The sequence below is a fragment of the Hypanus sabinus genome, chromosome 18 (genome assembly GCF_030144855.1).
Source record: "Hypanus sabinus isolate sHypSab1 chromosome 18, sHypSab1.hap1, whole genome shotgun sequence".
Lineage (NCBI taxonomy): Eukaryota > Metazoa > Chordata > Chondrichthyes > Myliobatiformes > Dasyatidae > Hypanus > Hypanus sabinus.
Genome location: NC_082723.1, coordinates 11,215,537 through 11,240,432, shown reverse-complemented (window position 1 = coordinate 11,240,432; position 24,896 = coordinate 11,215,537). Strand labels below are relative to the sequence as shown.

The following is a 24,896-nucleotide window of genomic DNA, read 5'->3' as shown; positions in this document are numbered from 1 at the left end:
CTGGTGGTAAATTCTGTCCAGTATTTGTCTTGTTCTGTTTTAAATAAAGCCCAATTCCTTCTTACAGCAGCAGCTTGTTGCTTTTTTGACCAAACTGTCTGCGTGGGTGATACATGCTTGCCGTAGTATTTCTTTGTGCTGTTATATTTTTCCAATTCTCCTCAGTGACGATGAAGGAAGTTTTTGACAGTGCTAATTTTAAACTCCTTTTCATGAGAAATCTACAGGAATATTAATAATGTAACACTTCAAACTCTGCAAGTAACCTTTGTTAATGTTGCATTCTAGTTTTTGTCATTTCACTGAGACAAAAATAAGAAATGTTCACACTATTTATTTATTGGGATATAGTGCAGAATAAGCCCTTCTGGCCCTTTGAGCCAGGCTGCCCAGTAATCCCCTAGCGTAATCACGGGACAATTTACAATGCCCAGTTAACCTACTGACTGGTACGCCTTTTAAACTGTGAGAGGAAACACATGCGGTCATAGGGAAAACCTTACAGGCAGCAATGAAAATTGAACCCGGGTCACCTGTACTGTAACGTGTTGTGCTAACCACTATACTACCATGATCTACCCTGAGGAAGATCTCACTCATCTTCCTTTAATTTTGACTATATACCTGGACCATATGAATGGCAAACCACTTCTGCAAAAAAATTTGCGAAGAACAATCATGGTCAAGGACCATGATTGCCCACGTCATACAACGTGGCACATAATGATGATGATGCTAATATTTGGTACTCATAATACTCTGTGTAGTTATCGCATATTGATTGTACTTTAACTACTTGTAAAAGGACTTGATTGCCAAATTTTTTGAGTTAGAGTTTTTGGAATAATTAAATGTAGGAGAGGAATCCTTGCTATTTGTATACCGTTCTATCAAATCATCAGTTTCAGATTTCTGTTTGCGTTGCCAATTGTATATTTAAAAAGAACTGAAAACTTTAAAATTGTAGAACATAGTATTTATAGCTCAAAGAGATATGGTTTCATAAATGATGACTTACATTCTAAATCAAAAATACAAAACACATGCTGTAAAACCAGGAGACACAGGAACTGAAGATAATTTGTAGCTTACAAAAAATATTCACAGTGGTTTACACTCGTTGTGCTCTGAATATAAAATATACAATTTCTTTTGAGTACTGACTTATAAAAAGAAAATTCGCTAAATATCAAAACTTGGCCATTAGTACTTGGGCTTTCTAAAACTATCACAAAAGTGTTCATTCATATTAGTGTCAAACAGTCTATTTCTTGGAAGGCAGTGCTCTAGCGTTGGTGCAAATTTTCCCTAAATCCTTGAAAGGATTAACCACTTATGTAGGCGGCTGGTCACAGAATGAAATGCCACTATTCCTGATGATGGATAAAATTAGTTTCTGATAGGAAGTGAAATAAATGGGAGAGAAGGAAGAAGAAAAGAGCAAAAAAGAAAACCCATAAACAAATTATCCAGGATGTTGTACAAATAGGGATTAAAAATGAAATTGAGGAAGAAACCAAGCCTGGGCTGAGACTAAAGTTGTAAGTACGAGAGAGACACCTGCTGTTCAAATAATCTTCTCTGTCTTTCAGGGTGCAAGAGGTTCTGACGGTCCTACGGGGGAGCCGGGGTCACCAGGTATCAAGGTATGTAATTACAAGATTATAAGGAAGCAATAACCCAATCTGAGCCCTTCATTTCAGAGACAGAAATATTCATTCGGTGTTACGTCTTCAAAGTGGAGTTGTTTACATTTAAAATATTTTTAACTTTCTTTTTGAAGTTTACTGTTTACTCAGTGGTTTCCAGAATGTTTGCAAGACTTCTTTCAGTACCTGTTACATTATTTTAACTTCTCCCATGTTGCTTATCATGTAAAAGGAAGTTAGCTATTAACGCTCCTTAATATTATGTAATGGCTCTGAGACAAGGGATTTCTTTCTGCAAGCACTTCTATATGTAGTTGGGAGCATACCATAAATAACTTGTACCTAGCAATGTGCTCACAAATAAATATTGGTAATACTTTCAATGAGAGTTAACTTATTGAAGGGACTTGCCATTCAATCCAAGAGCTATATTCAGAGTGTTGGATAAATAAGCCATCTCCTCTATAAGTTGCCGTGTTGTTTAAATTATGAATGAGTGTAAAATTGATTGCTTCAATTAGTAAACATTATTAACTTTGTATCTTTTTCTATGTCAGGGATCTGTAGGGGATCCAGGACGTGCTGGACGAGGTGGGCATCAGGTAAGTGAAGCCAAAGAGACAACCCAGTATTTTTAATTTTTTAAAATATTTATCCCAAGTATGTAAATCCTTTAATGCTGAAACATAAGACATATAATGTATTTGAAACCTGTGTATTTATTTTCAGGGGAAAAGAGGAGAACCAGGAAAAACAGGATCGCATGGATTTCCAGTATGTATTTAAAGCGTTTGAATAACAATCTATGAACTAATAAAATGCTAAGTTAAAGTAAAGACAATTCTCTAGATCTCTAATTATCCTGAGAAAACATTCTGCAATGTCCAAAAAGTCCTTAACCTTTAACTAAAGAGGAGCCTTGTGAATAATGGGACCTCAGATAAAATTGATTACATTTGATATTTAAGTGCTATTGTTTATCATTTTGGAAATCTACAAAATTGTTTTTGTCATTTATCAGAATAAACCCAGAAAACATTTGTAGGAGGAGGTGTATGAGGAATGATCCTTGCTGGTGACTGTTTCCATCCAAATCCACACATGCTTGGTATTTTGGTGTAGAAATTTAATAATACAGTGCATGTTTGTTGGATAAGAAACAGGTGCACAAGTGGTATGCTTGCTCTCAATCCACACGGGGACAACATTGATTAGAAATTTCAAATACCATTTCAAAAAGCAAAGGAAAAGTTTTGCCAGGAGCCTGGCTTAAATTTATCTGGGCATTATTGTTTTGCTGTCTGTGGGAAGCACATTTTGTATCACTTGCTGGCAGTGCAATAGTATCTATATAGAGTCACAGAAAAGTGCAGCTCAGAAACAGACCCTTTGGCCCATCTAGTCCATACTGAAACCATTTAAACTGCCTATTCCCATCGACCTGCACTGGGACCGTAGCCCTCCATACCCCAGCCATTCATGAACCTATCCACACTTCTCTCAAACATTGAAATTGAGCTTGCATGCACTACTTGAGTTGGTGGCTCATTCCACACTTCCACAACCCTCTGAGTGAAGACAGTTTCCCCTCATGTTCCCCTTAAACTTTTCACCTTTTACCCTTAACCCATGACCTCTAGCTGTAGTCCCACCCAACTTAAGTGGAAAAAGCCTGTTTGCACTGACCCTATCTATACCCCTCATAATTTTGTATACCTCTATCAAATCATCCTTGCAATCTTCTACCTTCCAAGGAATAAAGTCCTAACCTATACAATCTTGGACAATAAGCCACTTTGAAAACACTGCAATTTTGAAACATGCAAAAATAAAGTTTTCTTTTGTGTCTTAGTTCTATATTAAATCTAATCCTTACTGACTTGCTGACTCTCAGATATACTTATTTCCATAACATAGGGAACAAGCTGGAAGATCCTTCCTCTTCTCCCAGTCAACAAGCAACCTCAGGTTGTGATAAAATTCAGATCTTCAAAGTAATTAACAAATAAAGTCAGCAGGCGAGTTTTGACTGATTACCCCACTGGCTTCTTCAGGCTCCATTAGCCACAAGTGCAGACAGGTCATGCCTGAGTTTGGGTGTAATTCAATTCTGGGCCTGAATTTAATCCACACTTCTTTGTTACTGACTAGTGACAGTAATTTTGCATATTTATAGTCCACATTTTGGGAATTTGATCCTAATTGGAACCAATGGCCCATTAGAAGTAAGTTATAACCCAGAACATGATGTTTGGCATCCACCCAGAAGTGAGAAATGTCAAGCAGTGAGATCTCTGAATGGATATAAAATGGCCTCCTTTCTATGTTTTAATTTGATTACAAAATAGATATTTGAGAAGAGCTTTGATTATTAAAGCTCATATCTAATCTGAAACAATTTGAGGCAAATATGTTTTAAGAAATGGATTTCTATATAATGTTTAAAACCTATTTTTAATATAAAAATACAATTTGCATATATTTATAGAATTAATTATTGGATAGTTTGGCCCAAATATATTAAATTACTCAATCTAAACAAAAATGACAGAATATTATTTAAATTATAATTTGTGTCGAAAATGTTAAAATATCTAAAATCTATGGCTGTGTTTAACTTAAACTAATGAATGGATTGGTTTTCCAAGTAATTAAATCTGGGTAGCTCAGGAACATTGTATGTTTGGATCGGGATTTCACTTTACGCTTTTTACTTGGACCTGATATGATAGAATAAGATAGAACTGGAAGTGGTTAGATAAATTAGAATCTGAGGCTGCTAAAGATTCTAATCTAAATCAGAAACTTTTGTAGTATTATGCCTGGTTTAGCATAGGATTCAATGAAAATAGTTGGGTAGAACAGTGTGCTAAATTTCAATAATTTTTAATATTACACTTGACTTATTTGATTCACCTAGCAAATATTAACAGCAAGTATGTGCATTGGATTCACATTGCTTTCAGTACCAGGCTAATATGCAATGTACATTATTCAGGCAGGACTGTCCATTGTACATTTAATAAATGGTGTCCTTCTAGTTAAAATCCATTCAGTCCCCTTCCTAGTTTTCTTTTTATTCTCCTTCTCTGCCAATAGGGATCAGCTTTGTTTTTCTCTCTGTACCATCTTCACAGCTGGCTGACCAGAACTGAAGGTGAGATCCAAGCTGGACCTTGTATAGGCTAAATTCAGCAATTTTCTCAGTTAAGGTATTCCTCTTAACCCATTGCTTCCTCCTCCATTCAACTAAGTCCTGCTTTGCCTTCACTCAGATTTCACTTTGACCATGGTTACACCAATTAAGCTACACTAATACAGTAATATAACTATGCTTGTCAGTAATTGAAAAGCAAAAATCAATAAATGCTGAATACCTGATGTTAAAGTAAGGAGATTGCTGACCTAGTTACCCATTTCCCTCTACACCAGAGCTTTCCAACCTAGGGTCCACCTTCTTTAAGAATGTTGGACCATGGCATAAAGAAGATTGGGAACCCCTGCTCTAAACCTTTCTCATCCATATACCTGGTCCAAACACCTTTTAAATGTTGTTAATGCACCTACCAATAGCAAGATACAAACTTGCCGGAACAACAGCCATTTCATTCCCATCAAGTGAAAGGCAGAGCTTGACCCTATGTGAGCTCCCATAGCCACACTTTCAATTTGAAGGGTAAGTTGAGCTCAGGAAATTATTCAATGTTGAAAACAAGTTAAGCCTAATGAAGGAGTTGGTGGTAGCAATTTGTCCTGAAACAACTTATTCTGAAGTATAATCCATTTTTAAAAGTCTATACTGAATTTGCACCTATGATCCTTTAAAACATTGTATTCAAGAAAAGAGTATTTTATAGAATAATATTCTTCTCTCACCCTCCTAGTTACTTTGCCACATTTTTAAATTATCTTCCAGTAGGAAGACTATCATTATTATTAAAAGTTTGAGAAAGCCTCTATCAAATCTAGAGGGGAAAAGATCAGAGAGTCTCCAAAATTTATAATGTGACCTATTTTATCTTCATTTCCTTGGGCATAAATAAACATATCCATGAAAGGACATCTTTCTCTGTAAGAGAATTTTGTTACGTACCCCGTAACTGGGTCACTCACCAGCAAAGATAGAGAGGACCGTTGAAGTCTGATGGTACTATTTTTAACAGTATTTATTGATAAAAATACACAAAAATAAGATCAATGCAAACATACAGATAATATACGTCGTCAATACTAAATCTAAAAGCGCGGGTATAATAATAATCAATAAGAAATAGCTCTATCGTTGTCTAGGGGATAATGTATTGTCCGATGGAAATATAAAAGTCACTCAAGTTCATTCAAGCTGCAGCTTTTTGGTTGGAGAGAAAGACGAAGGTTTAACTTGCCCATTCCTTTTATGATGTCAACCCTTCGAGAGTTTTTGGGGGCTGATTTCCCCTTTGTGGTTAGCTAAAGCCGTGCTTCCGTGGTAAAGGCCCACCGATTCCGAGTCAAATGGAAAAGGACGCACGTGGGCTTTTCCACCGACTTTCGCTATTACGCTGTAACAGGAGTTCTAGCATTTCTTCTGGTGCGGCTGAGGGGCTGTTCCCCAGACCCTCTTTTATCCTGACTCACAGGGTCTCAGATGTCAATCAGGTTGGGATGAAGCAATCCCTCCACCAACCCCCCTCGGTTCATTGCCTGGGGCTTCGATGAATCGTACAGTATTCAATACACAATTCTGTCTTCAAGAGACAATAGCCGTTATCAGTGGTTCCGCCTTTCAGAGGCCAGGACACATTCCAAACTGTCTGTGGATTCTGCATGTCTTTCTCTCATTTCCTGCGTCTGATTCTCAAAAAGGAGGGGACCATGGGCATAACAATTTGAAGAAATCTACTATTTTGAATAGTTTCCAAATAAAACTGTGGGAGCATTCGAGAGAATTGATTGTTCTAGTTCAGAAGGTTGTAACCCAATCAATCCTGATGTGGAAGGGAAAAGAAATGAGCATAGATCAACATGGGAATGGACCAAACAGAGTTATACATACTTCACACACAAAATGCTGGAAGAACTCAGCAGGCCAGGCAGCATCTATGGAAAGGAGTAAGCAGTCGATGTTTTGGGCTGAGACACTTCATCAGGACTGGAAAGGAAGGAGAGAAGTCAGATTAAGAAGGTGGGTGTTGAAGAGAAAGAAGTACAAGTTGGCAGGTGATAGGTGAAACCAGGAGGGGGGAGGGCCTGTAGTAAAGAGCAAGGAAGTTGATAGGTGAAATAGATAAGGGGCTGGAGAAGGGGGGAATCTGATTGGAGAGGACAAAAGACCATGGAAGAAAGAGAAGGGGAGGAGAACCAGAGGGAGGTGATGGACAGGTAAGGAGATATGGTGAGAGAGGGAAACTGGAATGAAGAATGGTGAAGGAGAGGGGGGCAATTACTGGAAGTTTGAGAAATTTACATTCATGCCATCAGGTTGGAGGCTATATACGTCATCATAATTAAGTACCCTACTTAACTGTTATTGAAAATGAACTTAATCACTTTGTTGTTACAGGGTATACCAGGACCTTCTGGTCCTCCAGGTGTAAAAGGAGTTCCAGGTGAACCAGTAAGTATCTTTATCATTGCCTAATGGGAGCATACTAACAGGAAAGAGCAGATGTATAGATGGTTTTCAGTATCTGTATTATACATATTATGCCATGATATATTTTAACATACTTATATAAACTGGGATCATTCTGATTTGTTCTTGCACTCCATCCTCTATGGGGGTGTACAAGCCAACATTCCAGTTGTCTTAATTATTTGCACGTTAAATTTCAATGATTCTTGGATGAGGACACCAATCACAATGCCTTTCAGGCACGGTTTCTTCAACTCTTATTAAAGTTCAAAGAAAATGTACTATCAAAGTAAATGTATGTCATCATGTTCTACCCTAAGATTCATTTTCTTGCAGGCATTCACAGTAAATACAAGGAAACCTCACACGACGAACAAACAGCGAATGTGCAAAATACAACAAACTGCAAATATATTTGAATTAATTAGTTAATTAATTGATTGATTAATTAATTAATTTTGAGAACATTGGATTTAGAATCCTTGGAAGTGAGTCCATAGGTTGTGGGAACAGTTCAGTGTTAGAGTGAGTGAAGTTATCCCCTCTGGTTCAAGCGCCAGATGTTTGAGGGGTAATAGCTGTCCCTGAACCTGGTGATGTGGATCCTGAGTCTCCTGATGGCAGCAGCGAAAAGAGAGCTTAAACCTAAATGGTGGGGGTCCTTGATCATGGATTCTGCTTTCCTGCGACAACATTCCTTGTAGATGGGGAGGGCTTTGCCTGTGACTGTCTGGGCTGTATCCACTACTTTTTGCGGGTTTTTCCATTCAAAGACATTGGTGTTTCCATATCAGGCCATGATACACCCAGTCAGTATACCGTGCATCTATAGAAGTTTGTCAAAGTTTTAGATGACATGCTGAATCTTTGCAAACTAGCTAAGGCTTCAAGGCTGATCCATAAGTCATCTCACTCATTATAGTTCTCCAATTTGAAACTCTCCTTTTATTTTATTTCTATCCTTTGTCTATTAACTAATCACTTATCCAAAGTAATGTTACTTTTAATCTTAATGCAGTACCTTAAATGTGGCAAAGCAAATACTCTTGGAAATTCAAAAGTACTACAACTATTGGTTCACCAATGTCTACTGTGTCACAAATGCCCTCAAAGAATATTAACAAATTTATTAAGCATAAATTTGCCTTAATAAAACCATATTTACCCATTTCTTCATGATATACCTTTCCAAATATTCTTGTATCAGGTTATTCAGATTAGTTTCAAGTATTTTTCTGATAACTAATGTTTGGCTCACTGCTCTGTAGTTCCCAGTTTAGTTTCTCACTTTGTATTAAATAAAGGCTTTACATTTGCTGCCTCCTTTTTACTAGAACATCGCTGGAACCTCTCCAGAATCTAAGGGATGTGGAAGCTGACAACCGAGACATCCACTATCACTACGGCCAATTATTTTAGAATCCTAAGTTACTGGCCTTACATCCCAGGAGATTTGATTATCCTTAGTTGCATTACTTTGCCAAGGATGTTCCCCTGCTATTGATTACTTTCAGTTGGTCATTCTCTTTTGCCCTTCAATATCAACACCTTTTGCCATGCATTTCTAAACCTTTCCCAATTCGTTATTGTTTTTCCTTTCAAAGCTCAAAGAAAATTTATTATCAAAGTACATAAATGTCACTATATACAACCCTGAGATTCATTTTCTTGCGGACATACTCAGTAAATCCGTAACAGAATCATAACCATAATAGGATCAATGAAAGACCACACCAACTTGGGCGTTCAACCAGTGTACAAAAGGCAACAAGCAAGAAAAAAATAAATAAATACTGAGAACATGAGATGAAGAGTTGTTGAAAGTGAGTCCGTAGATTGTGGGAGTATTTCAATGATGGGCCAAGTGAAGTTATACCCTTTAGTTCAAGAGCCTAATGGTTGTTATAGCATACTTAATATTTATTATCCAATATGAATTAATTTTCTGCTGGAGTCTTTACTTCTAACTGAATATTTGTTGGAAATTAAAGAATATTTCTTTTTATCACTGCCTCTACATTTTAACTGTCATTACTTTTAGTCAAATTGAGAAAATGAGTCCTCCATTCCTTAGTTATTGGCATCGTTTAAGACTTAAGTTTCACACATATATTTGTCATTCTCAAACCGAATATGAACTTCTGTCCTGTTTTGACTACTCTTTCACAAACTTCGCTTTATTAATTGCTCCTCATAACTGGATCTAAACTTCCTATTAGATCCACGATGTACTGTTCCAGGAAATTTTCTCAATATATTCCATGTTAGCCAAGTTCCAATTCTTGACTAATTTGTCAAATACACTTTCATGATAGTTTCAGTAATAATATCTTTTTGAACATGATAAAGGCTAAAATTAATATTTTGTAGTCCCTGTGAGCAGGTTGCAATTTTTACATTGCCTAATATGTTTTAAAAATAAAAGCAGAAAATCCTGGAAGTACTCAACAGGTTCACTATCAGAAACTAAAGTTAACGTTTGCAATGTATTGGTTTGCTTCCAAATTAATAAATGGTATTTGAGTGGCATTTGAACTTTTTGCATCCAGGCAAAAGGTTTGAATAGAAGATCACATACAGGAGAAAAGAAATGCAAAGCTTTGCCATTAATAATGAATGCAAATGCTTGGAATTGATGCAGATTGTTGAGATGAATGTGCTCATTGTTTTCTTGTCATAAAACCTAGAGATCGGTTTGAAGACCTGGCAGTTAATAGTACTGAATAACAAATAGGCAGAAAGTCATACAATACAGAAATGGACCCTTGTGCCCACCGGGTCTCTGGGAACAATCAAGAATCCACTTACTGTAATGATAAACTAATCTAATTTTATTGTCTACCACTCTACCACTCCAAATTCTACTACTTACCTATACACTAGGTCAAGATTAGGTGCTAATAAACTTAATAACCATATGTCCTTGGATCTGTGTGAGCACTTGAAGGAAAACCAATCATCACAGAGAGAATGTATAAACTCTAAACAAACAGAACCTGGGTTGTTGGTGTTGTGATCTCCACCTCCTCCACCACCTTGCTGCTCCTGCGCTGTTCATTAATCTTACCAAAACTGAGAATTGCTCTTTCTCCTTTTGTCTGTAGAAAGTGGACTTTAGAACATGTCAAGCCTGTTGGTCATTAGGTCTTTGGACTATATTGAGCCCAGCAGAAAAAGAATGGGTTCCCCCTCTGCCGTGCCAAAGAACTACTTTATTGAATTTCCCAAAGAATGCAGACTTAACAGAGCTAGAAGTGAAAATAGAGCCAAGTTTTTTCTTAGAATTTCTTCATTTTAGCCATCCTTTCCAGTTGCTTCACTGCTTACTTTGACTTTTTTTTTCCAATGTGCTGGCAGATGCCCAACCTCCAACTTGCATCATATCCATTTGCTTAGAATTGTACAGCCTTTTCCTGTTCTTCACTATGTCCCGTCTACTTTTTCAATCCCTTGGTTGCTGCTTGAATCTCTGCATGGTAAATTTAAAGATTTTACTCATCTTCAGATTTCTCTGCCCCATTACTGCAACTTCATGTCTCCTCCCATACCCTCTACTCATTTGACTTTGGACTTCTGTTTCCCCTTGTCTTAGCACACCAAAACCTTCAGCCCCTTTTCCAAAATTTGCTACCAAGTTTGCCTACTTGAATCTTATTGAATTAATGAGTCATATAGCATAGAAACAGTTGCCTCAGCTTAACTAATCCATGCTGACTGTGTTGCCCAGTGAGCTACTCCCATTGGTCATATTTGGCCCATAGCTCTCTAAACCTCTCCTACCGATGTACTTATTTTCACTTTTTAAATTTACCATTCACCTTTTTTTTATATCCTTGGACTCCTGATTTCTCAACTAATTTCTATAGTATGACAACATCATCCAAAGAGTCCCAACAGATGTCAGATTGAAACCCATTCTTGGATGACATTTAATTCCTTTCAGCTAAATATTGAAAAGCCTGCAGCTCTTTCCTCATTCCTCATGCTGCCAACAAAACCATTGGCAGATTTAACATCTTGTTTTACTCAAGCTTGATTCCATCTTTGTATCCTGTCCATTACAAACTTTATCCGAGTGTATCACTTCCTATATCTCTATCTCAAAACATTAGATTAGTCATTGAAGTTTTCCTTCCTTCCTTTGATGGCTGTAGAGTTTGTTACTCGAAATTTCTCCGGACTGTCCTTCCTTTTCCCATCGTTGGTAACCATCATGCATTCCTGTCCCACAGCACTTCAGAATTCTTATCCTTGTGTTAAAATATCACAACAGTATTTTAGCACAAGTCATTGAGCCATAGACTTTTCACCAGTCATCTTCTTAGCAACTAAATCCCAAAACCATACCCGTTATGTATCTGCCAACATCTCTCCAAGGAATTTTCCTCTTTTCCCTTTCCCAATCCCAATTTTTTTCACCATCCAGAGTCTAGATCAGGGGTTCTCAACCTGGGGTCCAGGGACCTCTTCCTGAATAGTATTGGTACACGCCATGCAAAAGGTTGGGAAACCCTGGTATAGATTCTACTCTCTGGAATGGCCTTTCCCATTCCCTCCAGATTTGTGCCTTCTGAATGCCAACATTTCTAATCTGGCTAACCCTCTTAACTGCCTCTTCTCTGGCTCAGCATTCAATAAACTCTGTGAAGAGTCTGAGGATGTTTACCAATTATAGTTTTTTGTTATTTCAGTGCCAAGTTTTTGACCCCATCATATCTGTTGGTCTCTTGTTTATTCTGTTCTGTCTAGAATTTCCTCAACCTATAAACAGAAAGGCAGTTTCTACGTACAAACCCACTGCCAAACTAGAAGAAAGTAGAGTATTAGCTTTCAAATCCATGAAAACAGGAATTAAAATATTAAATCTATGCTCATTCGCCAATAACCTTCATTGAATCATCTAACCTACACTGTGAAATAAGTTGTTCAATAATTCTGCCTTTGCTGTATTACACCTGAACCCAGTCTGCTATGTAGAGTCTCCACTTGTGTTCCCCACATGCCTGGTACATAAGGAGGGTGATCTTGATGGTTAGCCCCTGTACCCTCAGTATGAGGGGGGCGTGGACCCAGAGGAGACTAGGCTTCAAGCCCAGAGCCCCTGACTTTGCGAGACCCTTAATGCAGACTCTCACATTCATTTTTCTATTATGTGGCTTCTTGTCAGAGGGTTTTCAAAAATAAAGAATGTAAATACTGTATATATGTAACCTGAATGTACTGCATCACCTTTGTCTGCACTCTTTGCTTTAAAATCAAGGAATCTAAAAATTTTAAAGACCTATTTTCCTTTATGAAATCACAACTGAATATTTATTATTATTGATTTTTTTTTCGCTAGTAAGCATTCCATTTGTATCAACTCAAAGTTAGGCCAAATAATATTTTGTTCCTTGGACATTTTCTGAATTTTGGACTTCAGTGCCCATTGAAAGATTCAAGATTCAGGGTAGTTTAATGTTATTTCCAGTACATAAATGTAAAGGAGAACAAAATAATTGTTACTTCTGATCCGATGCTGCACAAAAAAACACAGGAAGATAAATAACCCAATAATAATAAAATAGCACAATAAATATAAATACATATACATTGATTGTAAGTCCATAAGGTGACACTAGGCACAGGATTATCTGTGCATAAGATGATCCTGACAGGAAATGATAAAGTAGTGGTGGTGTGGTAGCTTGGTGGGTGGAGGTGTGGATTTTCCTTACTGCTTGCAAAAAATAACTGTTTGTGAGTCTGGTGGTCCTGTTATGGATGCTACGTAGCTTCCTCCCTGATGGGAGTGGGACAGAGAGTCATGAACAGGGTAGGTGGGATCCTTCATGATGTTGCAGGCCTCTTCCTGGCACCTTTCTGTATATATGGCCGTGATGGCAAGGAGGCTAGTGCCAGTGAAGCACTGGACAGGTTTGCCTAAGATGCAGTGATGTAGCATGTTTGGATGCTCTCCACTGTGCACCTGTGGGTCATGAGCATCGATGAGCACAGTCCAGCTTTCTCCAACCTTCTCAGAAAGTAGGTGCGTTGGTGAGATTTCTTGATTATGAAGGTTGTGTTCTGGGATCGTGAGAGGTTTGCGAGCTGTGCACACCTAGGAGAAACTGGATGGAGATTAGTATTCTTAAGTTTGGTGAACGTTTTAAATTCATGTCAACTGCGGGAAGTGGGAGAGAATTGAAAGCTTTCATCTCAAATAACTGCCTCATTATAGTATTCCATTACCACACAGCTCATCCACAGTCAGTGCGATGTGCTTGAGTTGTGAATAAAATTGGCAGGTTTGAAAACTATTTTTGTGCTTGCTTTATTACACAATCTATTACTCAATGTCAGAGTGCAAAAGGAAGCAGTTAAATTACTTCAGTGATGGTGTCATCCAGTGCAGCATGTTCTTTCTCAACTTGCATCAAGCTGTGTTATAATAAAAGACAAAAAAAAGCAATCTTTAAAACTAAAATCCACTAGATGTATTTTTTTTATTGGATAACTGAAATTATCCTCTAAATGCAGATCAATTCCATCAGAGTAACCGCTTCATTAAATATTGAATCTTAAAAATTGTGAACAATTTCCGAACTCTTTTGCTTATTTTTCAGGGGCCTCCTGGACCCGAGGGAGTTATTGGAATGCTGGGAGAGATGGGTCCAAAGGTAAAGTGAAAAGCATCCAAATGTTTTAAAAAAAAGATGTATATTATACTGGCGAATGTCAGAGTGTCGGGAAGTTCTTTTCATTTTTTATGTTCAGTTTCAGAAAACATATGCATAAAATATGCATAAATTATAGATGGATTTAGAGGAGATACCAGACGTAGGTTTTTTACACGGGAATGGTTGGTGCCTGGAATACACTGCCAGAGGTGGCGGTAGAAGCTAATGCAATAGGAATGTTTAAAAGATTCCTAAATAGACACATGGATGTAGGAAAAATGGAGAGTTCTGGGCTGTGTAGGAGGGAAGGGTTAGATTGATTGTGGAGTAGGTTTATATAAGTTGGCAGAATATTGTGGACTGAAGAGGCCAGATTCTGCTGTACTATTCTACGTTCTTTAAATCGAATATAGCATTTATTAAATTAATTATTGAGTTTCCAGTCTATTGCCTGAATAGTGGGCAATAAAGGTAGCCCTGGATTGGCAGCTACGGTCAGTGCAAAATGGCATTCCCATATCTGATGTTACCCTGCTTCTAAGACTAAGATGGTCAATTTAAGCATCTTATTGTAAATAGTCTGAGCTTCATATAAGCACATGAAAAGTAGTTTACGATAACCCAAATTAATTCAGCCATAGTTTTTGAACCAGTTAAAAAATTATCATATTACTCCATAAAGAATTTCAACCTAGGCCCTAGAATGGAAGGACTGGTATGTGAAAAATCCTGGTACATCGGGGGAAATGTTATGGAGTGTGTGTCAGAGTGCAGCGCTAGTTCTGCCCAATGTAATCTGAGATGCTGGAACTAATTTTAGGTTCTGACCTCATTGGCTTTTTAAGTGAGGTCTTTTCTGTGGTATGGAACAAAAAAAAATCTGCAGACGACTGCAAGCAGCGGGTAGCCTATTGGCAGGCAGGTGCATTCTGTGAGTAGACAGAAATGAAAGTTAACTGCTAGGGACTGGAATATACTTGTGGAGCCAGGACCAGATCTCCTGCTATTGATGTCATGTGGTGAACTACATATACCTGTCTCGACATGCCCCCCCCCCCCCGCTGACTGCTCCTGTGGCTCCTCCCACAGACCCCTGTATAAAGGCGATAGGAGGCACTGCTCCTCCCTCAGTCTCCAGGATGTTGTGTGGTGGGCTCTTGCTGCTGACACTGCTGACGATGCTTTCTTCCAGCCAATAAAAGCCTATCTCGACTCACATCTCCGAGAGTTATTGATGGTGCATCATGCCACAAAGTTCGTATGGAATAAAGCATCTTTGGAGAGAGTTCTCCAACAGCTCCTTCCAGAGTACAAGTTGACCTCTCAATCTGGAAAAACTGAAAATGAAATAAGGCCCTTGGGAAACATGAGAGAAAAAAATAAATGACTTGCATTCTTATAATACCCTTTACTCCTCAGAGCTTTACAAAAGCAACTTGTAGCCAGTAAAGGTCTTTTGAAGTGTCATTTCTGTAGGAAACAAAACAGTCACAAATTACAACCACCAGCAGATTAGTGAAAATGACCATAAGTAATTTTGGTAATATAGAAATGTGAGAGCTTGCCTGCTCTATTTTAAAAGTGTATTGTGGGATTTAATGCATCCACTTAATTTGACAAATAGTTGTAATGTCTCAACTAAAGCAGGATATCACTGTGGGTGACTTACTGCCCCAAACGCCCTTCCTGGATCACGTGCAGGTTTGTGGGGGTCAGTGATGAACTTGGATGCACAAAGCTTCCCTTACCTGCCCACTTGAAAACCTAACCCTTTCCTCTCTCAAAGCTTTCACTTCCAATACTCATTGTCAACCCCTGTTTCCCAGATTTCGTTGGAGGTTTTGCACGAAGATTTAGCATATATGAAGTTTTTTTTCTCAGACAAGCAGAGTAGAGAAAGAGTTATTTTGTTTTGATGTATTGCATTGACTAGTTTCAACCTGTATATTCAACTGATATATTTTATTATCAACTTCTCATTTAATAATTCTTCTGGACAGCACATTGAGTCTGATTACCATGACTTCCTATTTTTTTTAGGGGATTCCTGGTCCTATTGGTGAGCCTGGACTCCCAGGTGAAGTAGGAGAAAAGGTACGACATTCTAATCAATTCTAGCAGAAAGTTCCAAGGATAATGGAGGCTTTTGTTTTGAAGACTGGCTCTCTCATTAAAACCCATTCCAACTGGGCAGCTGGACAGAATAAGCCAGAATTACTACAGCAGATTCCATTCTTCCTGAAAAACTTTAGTGGAAAGGGAAAGTGGACCAAATCTTTCTGAGAATAGCCCTCTGTGCTCTGTGCTTTCTTTGCAGTTAGTTAAATTTGCACCTGTTTTTCATCAGGTAATACTGTAGGAACCGGTTTTTGAAAGATGCCCATTTCTAAACTTTATAAACTAAAAATAGAGAAGTAATCGGTGTAGAAATATTTGCTGTAAACAGAAATAGTTAAATCTGCCATCCTAAATGGATTTTTTTTCTTGTGGAGTGTTCCATCTGAAAGAATTTGCCAGCTCCTAAGTTTCTGCTTCTGCAGCCTGCGTACTAGCTGCAGGCAAAGTTTATATTGCACCAGATGCAAAACATGCAGCAGTGGGGAAATGTTTGAATAACAATTATCAAATTAATCCATTTAACTTTTATTTATGGTGGTTCATCAACAACACAAGTACTTGCATGTACACAAACATAGCTTAAAATATTCTTACTTTACACTCATTGAACTCTCCAGCAGGTTAAATGTGAGGCTTTGAACTTGAGGAATCATTCCACCATTCAGAGAGGGTTTCACCAATCAATCAGATAAGGATTCTTCAATACATCAATTCCAGTTATGAGCTTCATATTCCAATTTGTACCATCAATCGGGGCATTTATCAGGAGCACGATGTGCATAGGACCCTAAGTAATATTAAGGATCCCACGCATCCATCCAGCATCCTCTTTGACTTTCTACTGTCAGGCAGGAGACTCCGATGCATAAAAACAAGAACGGGCAGGTTGTGAATCAGTTTTTTCCCTCAGGCCAGTGGGCTTCTGAACTCACTGCCGCATCGCATTCAAAGTGTCACTGGTTCATCTGCTCTCTACCTAACAATGTTTTAATTGATGCACTTTATTTATGCATAATTCATCTGTAGATTTTATCCTTGGTTTCCTAAGTTACTGTGTGTTACGTCTACTGCTGTATACAGCAGCTCAACAGTATACAGGTGTATAGTCAAATGACAATAAACTTCACTTGACTTGATATCCTTGTGATAAACCAACCTTGAAAATATCTATTAATTTGGCATCTACACCTCTTGAAGAAGAAATTCAAAACATTATGATAAAATGCTTCTTAGTTATGAATTTAATTGTAAGTAATCCTTCTGCATTTGCCCAGCACAGAGATCTTTTCTTTATATATAAAAATCTCACTTGAGTGGCTTCAGATTTATTACTCAAAGGCCTGCTGGCCAAGTTTACCCAATCTGATCACATAATTTAACTTCTTTGTTTATAATTCAGTGAATCTGTGAATCTTCAGATGTTTGGGGGCTGTGTTCAAAACTGAGCACAGCACTCTCGATGGGATCAGAATTATTTCTTCACTTTTGAACTTCAACCATCTGGAGATAAAGGCCAAAAACTATTAGACTTCTTGTTTTCATTTTATACTGTGCATGAAATACTAATGATTTTGATCTGTAGATATTTGGATCATTTTGCTCACCCACAGCTTCTAACTGAATGCAACTATGAAAAAGCAACTATGGGACCTTTCTTATCTTTTTCTGATCCAAAGTGAATCATTTTCTTTCTAACACATACAAAATGCTGGAGGAACTCAGCAGGCCAGGCAGCATCTATGGATAAAGGTACAGTCAATGCTTCGGGCCAAGACCCTTCAGCTGGTCTTGCCGAAGGGTTTTGGCCCGAAAAGTCGACTGTACTTTTTTCCATTGATGCTCCCTGGTCTGCTAAGTTCCTCCAGCATTTTGTGTGTGTTGCTCATATTTCCAGCAACTGCAGATTTTCTTTCTCTCCACTATGAACTCATCTGTCATAGTTGCTCACACTCACTCAGTCTGTTTGTCTTTTTGTAATGTTATCTACCTATGACTAACAATACAAGTGGTCTAAAATCTGGCCTTTGGTCTTTGGCTGTAATTTGTGGTGATGCAAAAGGTAAGACTCAACACCTCCATAACTACTGTGATGATGTCAGCAACTTTGCAGCTCAGCAATTCCAAACTGAGCTCCACTCTCCTGTTATTCAAGCCAATCAGCATTCAGCTTGCTGGCTGTTGTTTCCTGTACTCCCTTTAAACTCACCGACACCCCATTTCCCATACTCCTTTCAAAATTACCAGGGCCCTATGAATAGTGTTTAACATTGCCAGAGTCTATTCTACATGTTTCCTTTCACTTCACTGGATCCCGGTTTCTTTGTTCCTTTTAATCTCATCAGGGGCCTATTTCCTTTGAAGTTATTAGTCTATGTTATCCATACTGTTGCATGTTATAATACTGTGCTACATACTGAAAAAAAAAGAGTTTTAAATATAGAGAGACATTGGTAGGAATCACCATATATTCTGGAAAATATGCCTGCTTGCCATTGCATCCGCCAATAAGGTGTTGGATTGTAAGACCGAGAAGGTGCTGGATCGTTAGGCTGAAAAGGTGCTGAATTTTAGGCTGTGAAGGTGCTGGATTTTAGGCCATGAAGGTGCTGAATTAATAGGCTGAGGACGTGTTGAATTATTAGGCCATGAAAGTGCTGGATTATTAAGCCGTGAAGGTGCTGGATTGTTAGGCCGTGAAGATGCTGAATTATTAGGCAGTGAAAGTGCTGGATTATTGGGCCATGAAGGTGCTGTTTTAAAACTGTTTGATTATTAGGCCATAAAATTGCTGGATTATTAGACCATGAAGGTGTCAGATTGTTAGGCCATTAAGGTGCTGGTTTGTTAGGCTATAAAACTGCTGGATTATAAAGCCGTGGAGGTGCTGGATTATTGGACCTTGAAGGTGCTGGATTTTAAACTGTGAAGGTCCTAACTCTTAGGCCATGTAGGTGCTGGATTATTAGACCTTGACATTTGCTGGATTATAAGGCTGTGAAGGTGCTGAATTTTAGGCTGTGAAGGTGCTGGTTTGTTAGGCCATGAGGGTCTGGATTATTAGATTTTACACTATGTAGTTAAATGCAGAAAGATAGAATTTACAGTAGAAGGGAAAATTCTTCTCAGGATATGTTGTTGCAGATTTAATTCAACACAGAATTAAATGATTTGATGGAAAATAAAATATTAAAAACTCTAGTGGCCTGCTATCCAATTTTTTTCGAAAAACCCAATGGCTCAGCATCCCTCTTACTGGTTCTGTTTCCTAGTAAACTTACTAGGCCCCTTGTTCCTGGACTCACTTTAAACTCATTGGGGCCCTGTTTCAGCTCACCAGGGCCACATTCCCATTGAGACCCATCCTGCTGCTTCTTGTAAATGCACAGGCATCCCGCTCCCTCTTTCCTTTTAAACTCGTCAAACCCTTTGTTCCTTGGTCCCTTTAAATGCACTGTATTTTTGATGTCTGTGATCACTATAAACTCATCAGATTCACTGGATGATTTATTACCCTACAGTGTAATACTAATGAAGAATAAATTAACATTAGGTTGCTGTAGGATTAGGAATAATATCCAAAAGTCCAAGTTCAAGTTCAATCATCATTCCACCATACAATATGAATATAGCCAAACAAAACAGCGTTCCTCTGCAGCCAAGGTGCAAAATACAGAAGCAACAATCACACACACTGAAGACAGCAGATACAGCAAATGTAATTAGTTAGCAGAAAAATACACAGTAGATACAAAAACTAATATTAGAAACTAATAATATAGCCCAAGTCCCTGAGTGTCACGACCTGTAGATTGATGGTGCTTGGATGTTGTCCAGTAGCCAGGTTTCTGCCAGAGCAAGCCCACAGCAGTTCCTCATATCACATAGTGTAGCAGCAGACGAACGCAATCCTGTTTGTCTCCTTCCAAGTGAACACTGGGAGGCAGCACTGATGGGAGGGGCCAGCATGGAATGCAACAGACCTAGCTCCCGCGTCTCCTTCCTCGGCAACCGCAGCACGTGGCCCTGAGGCATGAGGCATGGTCCAGGCCACAACTGAGGCCACACAGCTCCCCCACTGTCCCTCTCACCACTGAGCCAGTGAATTGGACTCGTACTATTCTACGTTACCAATATCCAACAGGGTCTTATGATTGCTAAAAAGACACAGAACGACCCTTGGTTGGAAGCAGAGAGGCCGCTGCATCCGAACATGCTCCAACTTACCAGAAGGTGCGAACGTTTCATACTGTTCAAGTCCCACGGATGTTGTTTTATTGCTCAATCCACTAATTCGTTGTGAATGAGATATACAGGTAGCTGTCTCTTACGCCTGGACTCTGCATTCACAGAGAAACACAAATAACAATTCTGAACAGTCTATTAAGATGGAGCAAAATCTGCTAACGGCACAGCCACTGGAGCTGCTTCAGTGAGCTAGTTTCAATCCTGGTGTCCAGTGCTGCTTGAGTGAAATTGGCTTGTTCTTCCATTAACATGCTGGCTTGCACCATATCTATCAGTTTCATCCCATGTCCCAAAGAAGTGCTGGTCAATCCATAATCAAATATGTGCTTCCGTCAATGTAAGTATTTTGCAAGAGGATTGAAGGGGAAGTAGGAGGCAGGGTTGGGGAGTTGATCAGTCCGGGAAAGAGAATCAACTACAGGGGAAAAACATGGGGTTTGCTCTGAGAGCTGCAATGAGCCAAACAGTCTCCTATATCATAAGAAAATATGAAAGAGAAATAAAATGATATCAATTCAAACACTGCAGATAACATAAATGAGGTGCAGAATACTACAAACCATTGTACTCCAACTTCATACACTGCACTTTATCATTAATTGAGAGGACATTTCCACTCATATGTAATTCTCACTCATTTGGACGATGAACTCCACTCATTCCCTATGAATGCCATCAGGTTTAAAGTTACATGTGATTGTTGTGCATTTGGTGCTGACTACAAAATCTGCAGCAGTGGCTAAATAGCTCCATTACCTTGTGGCCAGCCTTGGGAGAGACGAAGGCTACAGGAGAAAACCTAGACAGCTGGATGTCATTGGACATCCTTCCAGCAGCTCTTGTAACCAAGCTGGTGCCAAACATATTGTTTCATAAACTTTCCCTTGGACCACACTGGTGAGGCCGCGAGGGGGATCTTGACAACTGGGCATCTCAGGATCTCCATAGCTTCTGCCCAGGCTTGTGATGATCATCATCACCCATTGTCCTTCGAGACAGGTGGATGCCAACCACCACCACAAAATCTGGAACAATGTTTATTTTCATAAACTCTCAATATTGACTGGTCAATTACTGATTAAAAACATGTCATGACAGAAATGTTGTCAAATATTGCCTTTGCATGATTTTTCTAAATTTTTGGAGATTGATAACGTTTGCAAAAAGCGATACTTTAATGATTGTGGTTTGTCCAGAACTGAACACTGCTAAAGGGATTTGAGTTTGTGAATTAATGCTTATATTTCAAATCCTCTGACCGACAGGGTGCAATTGGACCAGCTGGAGTTGCAGGTGAACAAGGACTCATGGGTCAAAGGGTGAGTGATCAAAAATGTGGCATTTCATCCTAATTGAATTCAGAGTATAGAAAAGATACTCCAAAAACATTACTTCAGACAGCATAGGGAAACCATCAGGAAAGAAAATCTCCACATTTTATTGAGGATTTTCCTGAATTCCTGTTTGTTCTTCAAATGTCAGTGTAAAACTTGCCCTTTTTTCCATTGTCACAAACGGCCCTTTTAACAAGCAAAATAACAAAGGAGTGCAGGGAACTATCAACATCGACTTAACCTAGCTCACAAAGCCTAGGAGTTGTTTATTCCCAGCTGATTTTCTTTTGGGTTAAGTTATTTCCTTTATTTCAGATTTAGCATCATCATTACGTGCCTTGTCAGATGATATCATCGTTATGTGCCTTGTCAGATGATATCATCATTATGTGGCATGTCGTATGATGTGAACATTCATGCTCTTTCCGTGATCATGATTGCTCTTGGCAAATCTTTCTACGGAAGTGGCTTGCCATTGCCACCTTCTGGGCAGTGTCTTTACAAGACAGATGACTCCAGCCATTATCAATACTCTTCAGAGACTGTCTGCCCTGCATCAATGGTCGCATAACCAGAACCTGTGATATGCACCAGCTGCTCATACAACCACCCACTACCTACTCCCATGGCTCCAAGTGACCCTGATCAAGCGGCTAAGCAAGTGCTACCCCTTGCCCAAGGATGAAATGCAGGCTAGCAGATGGAAGGAGTGCCTCGCACCTCCTTTAGTAGAGACGTATCTCCACCCCACCACCCTTTTTTCAGTTTACCAAACACAAATGGGTTATGCAGCCAACTAAAGATAGAAAATTTACTGCGCATTTATTATTCCCCAAAAATGTAAAAAGGTTAATTTGACCCAAATAGTACTTCACAATATGAATATGTTTGGTACCAGAGGGCTGGTATTATGAAAATGGAAGTTATCCTTGTGTTTTTCAACCTGATGATTAAACTATCAAGAACTTAAACCATAATAATTTTCCGAAGCAAAAGTGCATCATTCAGGGAATTCAGTTGGAGAAAATCAAACAACTAGAGATGCTAAAAACTTGAAAAACAAAACTGGAAGTATAAATAGGCATCCATTAGTCTCGAGAAACCATGGATTTGCGCCTTGGAAAGTTTCCAAGGTGCAGGGCCTGGGCAGGGTTGTATGGGGAGACTGGCAGATGCCCATGCTACAAGACTCACCTCTCCACACCACTGATGTTGTCCAAGGGAAGGGCAAGGGCTGGTACAGCTTGGCACCAGTGTCGTTGCAGAGCAATGTGTGGTTAAGTGCCTTGCCCAAAGTCACAACATACTGCCTTAGCTGAGGCTCGAACTAGCGACCTTCAGATCACTAGACCAACGCCTTAACCACTTGGCCATGTGCCAAAACTAGAAGTAAATATGGGGAATACTCAGCAGATCAGACCACATTTGCAGGAAGAGGTGCATAGTTAACATTTCACATCAAAGACACTTCTCCATAACTGGAAAGAAGCTTGTTAAGTTATGTGGGGGTGGGTAGAGGGTGCAAAGGAAGTAATGTCGCTGAGAAGGTAAAATTTGAATGAGCACGGGGATAAGTTATGAATTAAGTTATCAGATCAGTTACTTCACGGGAACAGATTGAGAGTTAGAATGCAAAGACCTAAATAAAAGAATGTAGAATTTGTCCCAGTTATTTACTATCTATCTGTCTATCTAATCTAGATATTTACTGCCCTATCGATGCATGCTGCCCAACAACCCACAGTTTAACCCTAGCCTAATCACAGAACTATTTACAATGACCAATTAACCTTCCCGACTGATATGTCTTTGGACTGTGAGAGGAAACCGGAACACCCCCAGGGAAAACTCACGCGGTCGCAGGAAGAATGTACAAGCTCCTATCAGGCAGCAGTGGGAATCGAACTCGGGTCGCTGGTACTGTAAAGCGTTGGTTGGAGGTTGAGCAAATGGAATTAGCATAGATGGGCAAAAAGTTGGCGTGAACATGGTGACCCGCAGGGCCCAGTCTGTGTTGAGGGACTCCATGAACTTTCTCTGCAAGTGTAAGACATGCCCAGCTTGACCTCATGCGCATGATTCCAACTCTGCATTTCACATCTCCTGTGTTCTTTTCTCTAGGTTCTCACTCTCTGACTGCTACCAGCCATTTACTGACCAGTTTACAGCCTACCCCCAGTTTTACCCTACCAGAGGAATGCCTCTCCCTCACACTCTTTGCAGCTTTACAAACTAATTTTCTCTCCTTCCCTGTGCTGAGAGAGGAGGTCCATCTGAAATGTTAACTCTGCCACCCATCCCACAGATGTGGCCTGACCTGCTGAATATTTGCAACATTTTCTCTTTTTAGGTCAGAAAGACAATCTGACTGACTGATTGGATGCCATAAATTTTTGACAATATTTATATCTCAATCTCCATAAGCACACCTCTGTTTTCATTTTCTGGTGACCAAGTTAGTAGCATTAAGGAATATTTACCTTCATCCGTTGCTCTTCAATAATATAGTTATATCCTTTTGCAAGACCAACTCTGGTGGAGGATTGTAAAGGTTTTGTGATTGCCTCTTAATTCTATCACTGATTCAAATACTTTAAATGGTTATCAGAATCAGAATCATGTTTAATATCAACGGCATATCTTGCAAAATTTGTTAACTTAGTGGCAGCAGGCCAAATATGATAAATATAGAAAAAAATTACAATAATTATATACTATATATATAATAGTTAAATTTAAAAATAGCAGTGCAAAAACAGAAATAAAAAAAAGTGAGATAGTGTTCATGGGTTCCATGCCCATTTAGAAATCAGAAGAGAGAGGGGAAGAAGCTGTTCCTGAAGCTTCTTTACCTCCTTTCCGACAGTAACAAAGATAAAAGAGGGCATGTCCTGGGTGATGGGGTCCTTAATAATGCCTGCTGCCTTTGTGAGGCCCTGCTCCTTGAAAATTTCTCAGATACTACGAAGACTAGCACCCAAGGTGAAGCTGAATAATTTTACAACTCTCTTTAGCTTCTCATGATCCTGCCCTGTAGCGCCCTCCCACACCCCATACCAGACAGTGATAATGCAGCATGTCAGAATGCTCTCCACAGTACAACTGTAGAAATTTTCAAGTGTTTTAGATGACAAACCAAATCTCTTCAAACTCCTAATGAAATGTAACCACTGTCTTGCCTTCCTTATAGGTGCATCAGTATGTTGGGTCAAAGTTAGATCCTCAGAGATATTGGCACCCAGAAACTTGAAATTGCTCACTCTCTCCATTTCTTATA

The 24,896-nt window shown here is 39.0% G+C and overlaps 1 protein-coding gene across 3 annotated transcripts in view; it reads left to right on the top strand.

Annotated features, from left to right (window-relative positions):
• col27a1b (collagen, type XXVII, alpha 1b) overlaps positions 1 to 24,896 on the top strand; it is a 591,032-nt gene that overhangs the window by 431,185 nt on the left and 134,951 nt on the right. For all 3 annotated transcript variants that reach the window (XM_059993655.1, XM_059993656.1, XM_059993657.1), the window contains 7 exons: positions 1,593 to 1,646; positions 2,207 to 2,251; positions 2,379 to 2,423; positions 7,192 to 7,245; positions 13,869 to 13,922; positions 15,963 to 16,016; positions 21,551 to 21,604. In XM_059993655.1, the coding sequence (XP_059849638.1) occupies positions 1,593 to 1,646; positions 2,207 to 2,251; positions 2,379 to 2,423; positions 7,192 to 7,245; positions 13,869 to 13,922; positions 15,963 to 16,016; positions 21,551 to 21,604 (360 nt within the window). The remainder of the gene's footprint in view (positions 1 to 1,592; positions 1,647 to 2,206; positions 2,252 to 2,378; positions 2,424 to 7,191; positions 7,246 to 13,868; positions 13,923 to 15,962; positions 16,017 to 21,550; positions 21,605 to 24,896) is intronic.